The sequence below is a fragment of the Larus michahellis genome, unplaced genomic scaffold, assembly GCF_964199755.1.
Source record: "Larus michahellis unplaced genomic scaffold, bLarMic1.1 SCAFFOLD_572, whole genome shotgun sequence".
NCBI lineage: Eukaryota > Metazoa > Chordata > Aves > Charadriiformes > Laridae > Larus > Larus michahellis.
Genome location: NW_027436119.1, coordinates 6,456 through 17,895, shown reverse-complemented (window position 1 = coordinate 17,895; position 11,440 = coordinate 6,456). Strand labels below are relative to the sequence as shown.

Genomic DNA, 11,440 nt, shown 5'->3' with positions numbered 1-11,440 from the left:
TCTGGGGGGGTCTGGGGGGATCCTATAGGGACTTGGGGGGCTCCTGGGGGGGTCTGGGGGGATCCTGTGGGGACTTGGGGGGCTCTGGAGGGGTCTGGGGGGGTCTATGAGGGGTCTGGGGGGGATCCTATAGGGACTTGGGGGGCTCTGGAGGGGTCTGGGGGGGTCTATGAGGGGTCTGGGGGTGTCCTATAGGGACTTGCGGGGGGGGTCTGGGGGGATCCTATGGGGCCTGGGGGGCTCCTGGAGGGGGGGGGGGGGGGTCCGAGTGGTCCCCGAGGGGTCCTGGGGGGGGTGGGGGGTCTGGGGGGGGGTCCCTGGTGGCCCTGTAGGGTCTGGGGGGGTCCCTATGGGGCCTGGGGGTTGCCGAGGGGAGGGGGGGGTTCCTTCCCAGAGGCCGTGGTGACCACCGCCCCCCCCCCCCCGGTGTCATTGTCCCCCCCCCGTGTCCCCCCCCCCCCCAGGCGGCCCCCGGCTACCACATGGCCAAGATGATCATCAAACTGGTCACCTCCATCGGGGACGTGGTCAACCAGGACCCGGCCGTGGGCGACCGCCTCAAGGTCGTCTTCCTGGAGAACTACCGCGTCTCGCTGGCCGAGAAGGGTAGGGGCAACACCCCCCCCCGACAAAAACCCACCCTGACCCCCCCCCGGGACCCCCCCAGCACCCAAAAACCCCACCTGAGACCCCCAAACCCCACCCCTGCACCCCAAAACCAGCCCTGAGCACCCAAAACCCCGTCGCTGCACCCGAAGGTCTTCCTGGAGAACCGAGAAGGGGACGGGCACCCCCAAAACCCACCCTGACCCCCCCCGGGACCCCCCCAGCACCCAAAAACCCCACCTGAGACCCCCAAACCCCACCCCTGCACCCCAAAACCAGCCCTGAGCACCCAAAACCCCGTCGCTGCACCCGAAGGTCTTCCTGGAGAACCGAGAAGGGGACGGGCACCCCCAAAACCCACCCTGACCCCCCCCCCAGGACCCCCCCAGCACCCCCCCCCGCCCCAGGACCCCCCCAGCACCCAAAAACCCCACCCGAGACCCCCCAAACCCCACCCCTGCACCCAAAATCCCACCATTGCACCCCAAAATCCCATCACTGCACCCAAAGGTCTTCCTGGAGAACCGAGAAGGGGACGGGCACCCCCAAAACCCACCCTGACCCCCCCCGGGACCCCCCCAGCACCCAAAAACCCCACCCGAGACCCCCCAAACCCCACCCCTGCACCCAAAATCCCACCATTGCACCCCAAAATCCCATCACTGCACCCAAAGGTCTTCCTGGAGAACCGAGAAGGGGACGGGCACCCCCAAAACCCACCCTGACCCCCCCCCCAGGACCCCCCCAGCACCCAAAAACCCCACCCGAGAACCCCCAAACCCCACTGTTGCACCCCAAAACCCACCCCAAACCCCGTCACTGCACCCAAAGGTCTTCCTGGAGAACCGAGAAGGGGACGGGCACCCCCAAAACCCACCCTGACCCCCCCGCCCACCCCCCGGGACCCCCCCAGCACCCAAAAAACCCCCCCCGAGACCCCCCAAACCCCACCCCTGCACCCAAAACCCCACCATTGCACCCCAAAACCCCACCATTGCACCCCAAAATCCCATCACTGCACCCAAAGGTCTTCCTGGAGAACCGAGAAGGGGACGGGCACCCCCAAAACCCACCCTGACCCCCCCCGGGACCCCCCCAGCACCCAAAAACCCCACCCGAGACCCCCCAAACCCCACCCCTGCACCCAAAATCCCACCATTGCACCCCAAAATCCCATCACTGCACCCAAAGGTCTTCCTGGAGAACCGAGAAGGGGACGGGCACCCCCAAACCCACCCTGACCCCCCCACCCCCAATCTGGGACCCCAAAACCCACCCTGACGCCCACCCCGGGACCCCCCCAGCACCCAAAAACCCCACCCGAGAAGCCCCAAATCCCACCCCTGCACCCAAAATCCCACCATTGCACCCCAAAATCCCATCACTGCACCCAAAGGTCTTCCTGGAGAACCGAGAAGGGGACGGGCACCCCCAAAACCCACCCTGACCCCCCCACCCCCAATCTGGGACCCCAAAACCCACCCTGACGCCCCCCCGGGACCCCCCCAGCACCCAAAAACCCCACCCGAGAAGCCCCAAATCCCACCCCTGCACCCAAAATCCCACCATTGCACCCCAAAATCCCATCACTGCACCCAAAGGTCTTCCTGGAGAACCGAGAAGGGGACGGGCACCCCCAAACCCACCCTGACCCCCCCACCCCCAATCTGGGACCCCAAAACCCACCCTGACGCCCCCCCAGGACCCCCCCAGCACCCAGAAACCCCACCCCTGCACCCAAACCCACTCCAAATGCCACCCCTGCACCCCGATATTGCCCCAAACACCCCGATATTGCCCCAAACGCCCCAAATACCACCCTGGGGCACCCCGATATTGCCCCAAACACCCCAATATCACCCCGATACCACCCTTGGGCACCCCGATAGCACCCCGATACCACCCCGGGCACCCCGATATTGTCCCAAATGCCCCAATATCACCCCGATACCACCCCGGGTACCCCGCTATTGCCCCAAACACCCCAATATTGCCCCAAACGCCCCAAGAGCACCCCGGTACCACCCTGGGCACCCCAATATTGCCCCAAACACCCCAAATACCACCCTGGGCACCCTGCTATTGCCCCAAACACCCCAATATTGCCCCAAACGCCCCATGAGTGCCCCGATACCACCCTGGGCACCCCAATATTGCCCCAAACACCCCAATATTGCCCCAAACGCCCCAAGAGCACCCCGGTACCACCCCAGGCACCCCAATATTGCCCCAAACACCCCAATATTGCCCCAAACACCCCAAATACCACCCTGGGACACCCCGATATTGCCCCAAACACCCCAATACCACCCCGCTATTGCCCCAAACACCCCGATATTGCCCCAAACACCTCAAGAGCACCCCAATACCACCCTGGGGCACCCCGCTATTGCCCCAAACACCCCAAATACCACCCTGGGGCACCCCGCTATTGCCCCAAACACCCCAAGAGCACCCCGGTATCACCCCGGGCACCCCAATATTGCCCCAAACAGCCCAATATTGCCCCAAACGCCCCAAGAGCACCCTGATACCACCCTGGGGCACCCCGCTATTGCCCCAAACACCACCCTGGGACACCCTGATAACGCCCTCGGGGCCCCCCCCCCGTCCCCTTTCCTCTCGCCCGCGGGCAGTGATCCCGGCGGCCGACCTGTCGGAGCAGATCTCCACGGCGGGGACGGAGGCCTCGGGCACGGGGAACATGAAGTTCATGCTGAACGGGGCCCTGACCATCGGCACCATGGATGGGGCCAACGTGGAGATGGCGGAGGAGGCGGGGGAGGAGAACCTCTTCATCTTCGGCATGCGGGTGGAGGACGTGGAGGCCCTGGACCGCCAAGGGTGGGTGGCGGGGAAGGGGGAGGGTGGCAAACCCCGGGACGCCCATGGAAGCCCCGTGGTGACCCAGGACCTCCATGGGGACCAGGAACCCCATGGCACCCATGGGACCACCATGGAACCCCCGTGGTGACCTGGGACCTCCATGGTGAGCAGGAACCCCATGGCACCACCATGGTGACCTGGGACCACCATGGCACCCATGGGACCTCCATGGTGACCATAGACCCCTGTGGTGACCTGGGACCCCTGTGGTGACCTGGGACCTCCATGGTGACCTGGGACCCCCATGGCACCCATGGGACCACCATGGAACCCCTGTGGTGACCCGGGACCCCTGTGGTGACCTGGGACCTCCATGGGGACCTGGGGACCTCCACGGTGAGCAGGAACCCCATGGCACCACCGTGGTGACCTGGGACCTCCATGGCACCCATGGGACCACCATGGAAGCCCCGTGGTGACCCAAGACCCCCGTGGTGACCTGGGACCTCCATGGGGACCAGGAACCCCATGGCACCCATGGGAACACCATGGAACCCCCTGTGGTGACCTGGGACCCTCATGGTGACCTGGGACCTCCATGGCACCCATGGGACCACCGTGGAATCCCTGTGGTGACCTGGGACCCCTGTGGTGACGTGGGACCCCCATGGCACCCATGGGACCCCCATGGTGACCGTGACCCCCACGGCACCTGTGGGACCACCATGGAACTCCTGTGGTGACCTGGGACCCTCATGGTGACCTGGGACCTCCATGGCACCCATGGGACCACCGTGGAATCCCTGTGGTGACCTGGGACCCCCGTGGTGAGCAGGAACCCCATGGCACCCATGGGACCACCATGGCACCCCTGTGGTCACCTGGGACCTCCATGACATCCATGGGACCACCAAGGTGACCAGGGACCCCCGTGGTGCCCTGCGACCCCCATGGTGACCTGGGACATCCATGGTGACCTGGGACCCTCATGGTGACCTGGGACTTCCATGGCACCCATGGGACCACCATGGAACCCCCGTGGTGACCTGGGACCCCTGTGGTGACGTGGGACCCCCATGGCACACGTGGGACCACCATGGTGACCAGGGACCCCTGTGGTGACCTGGGACCCCCGTGGTGAGCAGGAACCCCATGGCACCCATGGGACCACCATGGCACCCCCGTGGTGACATGGGACCCCCATGGCACCCATGGGACCTCCATGGTGAGCAGGAACCCCGTGGCACCCATGGGACCACCATGGAACCCCTGTGGTGACCTGGGACCCTCATGGTGACCTGGGACCTCCATGGCACCCCCATGGTGACCGCGACCCCCATGGCACCCATGGGACCACCATGGAACCCCTGTGGTGACCTGGGACCCTCATGGTGACCTGGGACCTCCATGGAACCCGTGGGACCACCATGGAACCCCTGTGGTGACCTGGGACCCTCATGGTGATCTGGGACCTCCATGGCACCCATGGGACCCCCATGGTGACCGCGACCCCCATGGCACCCGTGGGACCACCATGGAACCCATGTGTTGGCCTGGGACCCCCATGGCCCCTGTGGGACCACCATGGCACCCCCGTGGTGACCTGGGACCAGGGCTCCCCATAGCTCCCCATGGCGCCCCACGGCACCCAGGGCTCCCCACGGCGCCCCCCGTCTCACCCTGACCCCCCCGTCGCCCCCCAGCTATCGCGCCCGCGATTACTACGAGCGGCTGCCGGAGCTGCGCCAGGCCGTGGACCAGCTCAGCAGCGGCTTCTTCAGCCCCCGCCAGCCCGACCTCTTCCGAGACATCGTCAACATGCTCATGAACCACGACAGGTCCGGGGGGGGCACAATTCCCGGGGAGGGGGGGGACGGACACCTGGGACCCCTTCGTTGGGGGTCCCAGACACCCTCGTTGCCTGGAAAGTGGGGTGGGGGGTCCTTGGGTGATGGAGAACCCAAGTTCATGGCGTTGGGTTGGGTTGGCGTTGGGTGGGCGTCTTGGATTTTGGGGTCCCCATGGCAGTTGGGGGTCTGAGATGCCTGGGACCCCTTTGTTGTGGGTCCCGGACACCTGGGACCCCTGGGAAGTGGGGTGGGGGGTCCTTGGGTGATGGAGAACCCAAGTTCATGGCGTTGGGTTGGGTTGGGGTTGGGTGGGGGTCTTGGGTTCTAGGGGTCAGTTGGGGGTCTGGGATGCCTGGGACCCCTTTGTTGGGGGTCCTGGACACCTGGATCCCCTGCGTTGGGGGTCTTGGACACCTGGGTCCCCTCGGAAGTGGGGTGGGGGGTCTTCAGGTGATGGAGAACCCAAGTTCATGGCGTTGGGTTGGGGGGTGGTCTTGGGTTCTAGGGGTCAGTTGGGGGTCCTGGAGGCCTGGGACCCCTTTGTTGTGGGTCACAGATGCCTGGGACCCCTTTGTTGGGGGTCCCGGACGCCTGGGTCCCCTGGGAAATGGGGAGGGGGGTCCTTGGGTGATGGAGAACCCAAGTTCATGGCGTTGGGTTGGGTTGGCGTTGGGTGGGCGTCTTGGATTTTGGGGTCCCCATGGCAGTTGGGGGTCTGAGATGCCTGGGACCCCTTTGTTGGGGGTCACGGACACCTGGGACCCCTTTGTTGGGGGTCACGGACACCTGGGTCCCCTGGGGTGTGGGGTGGGGGTTCTTCGGGTGATGGAGAACCCAAGTTCATGGCATTGGGTTGGGTTGGGGTTGGGTGGGGGTCTTGGGTTCTAGGGGTCAGTTGGGGTCTCCATCATGGTTGTGGGTCCTGGAGGCCTGGGACCCCTTTGTTGTGGGTCCCAGACACCTGGGTCCCCTGGGAAATGGGGTGGGGGGTCCTTGAGTGATGAAGGATCCAAGTTCATGGCGTTGGGTTGGGTGGAGGTCTTGGGTTCTAGGGTCAGTTGGGGGTCCTGGAGGCCTGGGACCCCTTTGTTGGGGGTCACGGACGCCTGGGACCCCTTTGTTGTGGGTCCCGGACACCTGGGACCCCTTTGTTGGGGGTCCCAGACGCCTGGGTCCCCTGAGAAGTGGGGAGGGGGGTCATTGGATGATGGAGGACCCAAGTTCATGGCGTTGGGTTGGGTTGGGGTTGGGTGGGGGTTGTGCGTTCTAGGGGTCAGTTGTGGGTCCTGGAGGCCTGGGACCCCTTTGTTGTGGGTCCCGGACACCTGGGTCCCCTGGGAAATGGGGAGGGGGGTCCTTGGGTGATGGAGAACCCAAGTTCATGGCGTTGGGTTGGGTTGGGGTTGGGTGGGGGTCTTGGATTTTGGGGTCCCCATGGCAGTTGGGGGTCCGGGATGCCTGGGACCCCTTTGTTGTGGGTCCCGGACACCTGGGACCCCTTTGTTGGGGGTCCCGGACGCCTGGGTCCCCTGGGACGTGGGGTGGGGGGTCTTTGGGTGATGGAGAACTCAAGTTCATGGCGTTGGGTTGGGTTGGGGTTGGGGGGGGAGTCTTGGGTTCTAGGGGTCAGTTGTGGGTCCTGGAGGCCTGGGACCCCTTTGTTGGGGGTCCCGGACACCTGGGACCCCTTTGTTGGGGGTCCCGGATGCCTGGGACCCCCATTTCCGTGTGTCCCCCCCCCCAGGTTTAAGGTCTTTGCGGACTACGAGGACTACGTCAAGTGCCAGGAGAAAGTCAGCGCCCTCTACAAGGTGGGGACCCCCCCCCCGGGGACCCCCCCCCAACAAGGGACACCCGCCCCCCAAAAAGGACCCCCCCCAAAGGGACCCCCCAAAGGGACCCCCCCCCAAAAGGGATCAACCCCCAAAAGACACCCACAAAGGGCCCCCCCCAAAAGGACCCCCCCCGGGACCACCCCAAAGGGATCCCCAAAGGGACCCCCTCAAAGGGACCCCCCCCAGGGACCCCCCCCAGAAGGACCCCCCCACAAAAGACACCCCCAAAGGGACCCCCTCAAAGGGACCCCCCAAAAGGACCCCCCCAAAGGGACCCCCGCACAAAAGACACCCCCAAAGGGACCCCCCCAAAAGGACCCCCCCCGGGACCACCCCAAAGGGATCCCCCCCAGGGACCCCCCTGCAAAAGGAACCCCCCCCCAAAAGGACCCCCCCTGGGACCCCCCAAAGGGACCCCCCCCCCAAAGACACCCCCAAAGACACCCCCCCAGGGACCCCCCCCGAACCATCCCAAAGGGACCCCCCAAAGGGACCCCCCCAAAAGACACCCCCAAAAGGACCCCCCCGGGACCCCCCAAAGGGACCCCCCCCCAAAGGGACCCCCCCAAAAGGACCCCCCCCAGGACCCCCCAAAGGGACCCCCCCCAAAAGGGATCAACCCCCAAAAGACACCCACAAAGGGACCCCCCCAAAAGGACCCCCCAAAGGGACCCCCCCCCAAAGCCACCCCCAGAGGGACCCCCCAAGGGACCCCCCCCCAAAGGCACCCCCCAAAGGGATCCCCCCACAAAAGACACCCCCCCAAAGGGACCCCCCCAAAAGGACCCCCCCCGGGACCACCCCAAAGGGATCCCCAAAGGGACCCCCTCAAAGGGACCCCCCCCAGGGACCCCCCCCCAAAAGGACCCCCCCACAAAAGACACCCCCCCCAGGGACCCCCCCAAAGGGACCCCCCAAAAGGACCCCCCCAAAGGGACCCCCGCACAAAAGACACCCCCAAAGGGACCCCCCCAAAAGGACCCCCCCCCGGGACCACCCCAAAGGGATCCCCCCCAGGGACCCCCCTGCAAAAGGAACCCCCCCCCAAAAGGACCCCCCCTGGGACCCCCCAAAGGGACCCCCCCCCCCAAAGACACCCCCAAAGACACCCCCCCAGGGACCCCCCCCGAACCATCCCAAAGGGACCCCCCAAAGGGACCCCCCCAAAAGACACCCCCAAAAGGACCCCCCCCGGGACCCCCCAAAGGGACCCCCCCCCAAAGGGACCCCCCCAAAAGGACCCCCCCCAGGACCCCCCAAAGGGACCCCCCCCAAAAGGGATCAACCCCCAAAAGACACCCACAAAGGGACCCCCCCAAAAGGACCCCCCAAAGGGACCCCCCCCCAAAGCCACCCCCAAAGGGACCCCCCAAGGGACCCCCCCCAAAGGCACCCCCCAAAGGGATCCCCCCACAAAAGACACCCCCCCAAAGGGACCCCCCCAAAAGGACCCCCCCGGGACCACCCCAAAGGGATCCCCAAAGGGACCCCCTCAAAGGGACCCCCTCAAAGGGACCCCCCCCAGGGACCCCCCCCAAAAGGACCCCCCCACAAAAGACACCCCCAAAGGGACCCCCTCAAAGGGACCCCCCCAGGGACCCCCCCCAAGGGACCCCCAAAAGGACCCCCCCAAAGGGACCCCCCCACAAAAGACACCCCCAAAGGGACCCCCCCAAAAGGACCCCCCCCGGGACCACCCCAAAGGGATCCCCCCCAGGGACCCCCCTGCAAAAGGAACCCCCCCCCAAAAGGACCCCCCCGGGACCCCCCAAAGGGACCCCCCCCCCCCAAAGACACCCCCAAAGACACCCCCCCAGGGACCCCCCCCGAACCACCCCAAAGGGACCCCCCAAAGGGACCCCCCCAAAAGACACCCCCAAAAGGACCCCCCCCGGGACCCCCCAAAGGGACCCCCCCCAAAGGGACCCCCCCCAAAAGGACCCCCCCAGGGACCACCCCAAAGGGACCCCCCCCAAAAGGGATCAACCCCCAAAAGACACCCACAAAGGGACCCCCCCAAAAGGACCCCCCAAAGGGACCCCCCCCCAAAGCCACCCCCCCAAAGGGACCCCCCAAGGGACCCCCCCCAAAGGCACCCCCCCAAAGGAACCCCCCCACAAAAGACACCCCCCCAAAGGGACCCCCCCAAAAGGACCCCCCCCGGGACCACCCCAAAGGGACCCCCAAAGGGACCCCCCCCAAAAGACCCCCCCAAAGGGAACTCCCTCAAAGGGAGCCCCCCCCAGGGACCCCCCCAAAAGACACCCCCAAAAGGACCCCCCCCGGGACCCCCCAAAGGGACCCCCCCCAAAGGGACCCCCCCAGGGACCCCCCTGCAAAAGGACCCCCCCACCCAAAAGGGACCCCCCCTCAAAGGGACCACCCCAAAGGGACGCCCCCAGGGGACCCCCCCCCAAAGGGACCCCCAAAGTGCCCCCAAAGGGTCGAGGGGGTCCCCAAAACCCGGGGGCGGGCAGATGGGGGGGGGCCCAAAGGGGTCTGGGGGGGGGGGGAGAGGGGGATGGAGGGGGGTTAAAAGGGGGGCATTTTGGGGGTTCAGACTCGGGGGGGCTATTTTGGGGTCTGGGGGGGTCCCCAAAATCCAAGGGGGGGTCCCCAAATCTTTGGGGGGGGCCGATTGGGGGGGGGGCGCCCAAAGGGGTCTGGGGAGGGAGAGGGGGATGGAGGGGGTTAAAGGGGGGGTATTTTGGGGGTGCAGCCTCCGAGGGGGGGGGCTATTTTCGGGTCTGGGGGGGGTCCCCAAAATCCAAGGGGGGGGGTCCCCAAATCTTTGGGGGGGGCCGATTGGGGGGGGGGGGCCCAAAGGGGTCTGGGGAGGGAGAGGGGATGGAGGGGGGTTAAAGGGGGGGGGTATTTTGGGGGTGCAGCCTCCGAGGGGGGGGGCTATTTTGGGGTCTGGGGGGGTCCCCAAAATCCAAGGCGGGGGGGACGATTGGGGGGGGGCCCGAAGGGGTTTGGGGAGGGAGAGGGGGATGGAGGGGGGTTAAACGGGGGGGGGGATTTTGGGGGTGCAGCCTCCGAGGGGGGGGCTATTTTGGGGTCCGGGGGGGGTCCCCAAAATCCAAGGGGGGGGTCCCCAAATCTTTGGGGGGGGCCGATTGGGGGGGGGGCCCAAAGGGGTCTGGGGGGGGAGAAGGGGATGGAGGGGGGTTAAAGGGGGGGGGGATATTTTGGGGGTGCAGCCTCCGAGGGGGGGGGGCTATTTTCGGGTCGGGGGGGTCCCCAAAATCCAAGGGGGGGGTCCCCAAATCTTTGGGGGGGCCGATTGGAGGGGGGGGGCCCAAAGGGGTCTGGGGAGGGAGAGGGGGATGGAGGGGGGTTAAAGGGGGGGGGGATTTTGGGGGTGCAGCCTCCGAGGGGGAGGTGTGTGTGTGTGGGGGGGGTAATTTTGGGGGTGCAGCGTCCCCCCCCCCCCCCCAGCCTTGACCCCCCTTTTTTTTTTTTGCCCCCCCCCCCAGGACCCCCGGGAGTGGACGCGGATGGTGATCCGGAACGTGGCGGGGGCCGGGAAGTTTTCCAGCGACCGGACCATCGCCCAGTACGCCCGGGAGATCTGGGGGGCAGAGCCCACCCGCCACGTCATCCCCCCCCCCGACGAGGGGCGACAGTAGCACCCCCACCCCCCCCCCACCCCACAACACCCCCCCCCCCACCCGGCAAAACCCCCCCCCCAAAAACTGGGTGCCCCCCAAAAACCCCTGGGTGCCCCCCAGAACCCCACTCTGTGCTTACAGACCCCCAAATCCCCCCCCCGTAGAAATTTGGGGGCCCCCCCCCCAACCATCCCAGACACCTGGGACCCCCCCCCGGACACCTGAGACCCCCCCCCGGATACCTGGGACCCCCCCCGGACACCTGGGACCCCCCCCAAAAACTGGGTGTCCCCCAAAAACCCCACTCTGTGCTTACAGACCCCCAAATCCCCCCCCCGTAGAAATTTGGGGGCCCCCCCCCAACCATCCCAGACACCTGGGACCCCCCCCGGACACCTGAGACCCCCCCCCGGATACCTGGGACCCCCCCCGGACACCTGGGACCCCCCCCAAAAACTGGGTGCCCCCCAAAAACCCCACTCTGTGCTTACAGACCCCCAAATCCCCCCCCCGTAGAAATTTGGGGGCCCCCCCACAACCATCCCGGACACCTGGGACCCCCCCCCGGACACCTGAGACCCCCCCCCGGATACCTGGGACCCCCCCCGGACACCTGGGACCCCCCCCAAAAACTGGGTGCCCCCCAAAAACCCCACTCTGTGCTTACAGACCCCCAAATCCCCCCCCCGTAGAAATTTGGGGGCCCCCC

At 66.6% G+C, this 11,440-nt stretch overlaps 1 protein-coding gene across 1 annotated transcript; it reads left to right on the top strand.

Moving 5' to 3' along the window:
- The first annotated feature begins 468 nt into the window (after positions 1 to 468).
- On the top strand, positions 469 to 10,752 carry LOC141737050 (glycogen phosphorylase, muscle form-like). The gene is made up of 5 exons (XM_074571662.1): positions 469 to 606; positions 3,243 to 3,450; positions 5,136 to 5,270; positions 7,027 to 7,093; positions 10,597 to 10,752. The coding sequence occupies exons 1-5, from the start codon at positions 483 to 485 to the stop codon at positions 10,747 to 10,749; spliced, it is 687 nt and encodes a 228-aa protein (XP_074427763.1). The 5' UTR covers positions 469 to 482; the 3' UTR covers positions 10,750 to 10,752.
- The last annotated feature ends 688 nt before the right edge of the window (positions 10,753 to 11,440 follow it).

Excerpts from the sequence above, each read along its gene's own strand:
- LOC141737050 (XM_074571662.1), top strand. The coding sequence starts at position 483 with ATGGCCAAGATGATCATCAAACTGGTCACCTCCATCGGGGACGTGGTC. Across the intron at positions 3,451-5,135 it reads GAGGCCCTGGACCGCCAAGG|CTATCGCGCCCGCGATTACT; the intron begins GTGGGTGGCGGG and ends GTCGCCCCCCAG. Across the intron at positions 5,271-7,026 it reads ATGCTCATGAACCACGACAG|GTTTAAGGTCTTTGCGGACT; the intron begins GTCCGGGGGGGG and ends CCCCCCCCCCAG.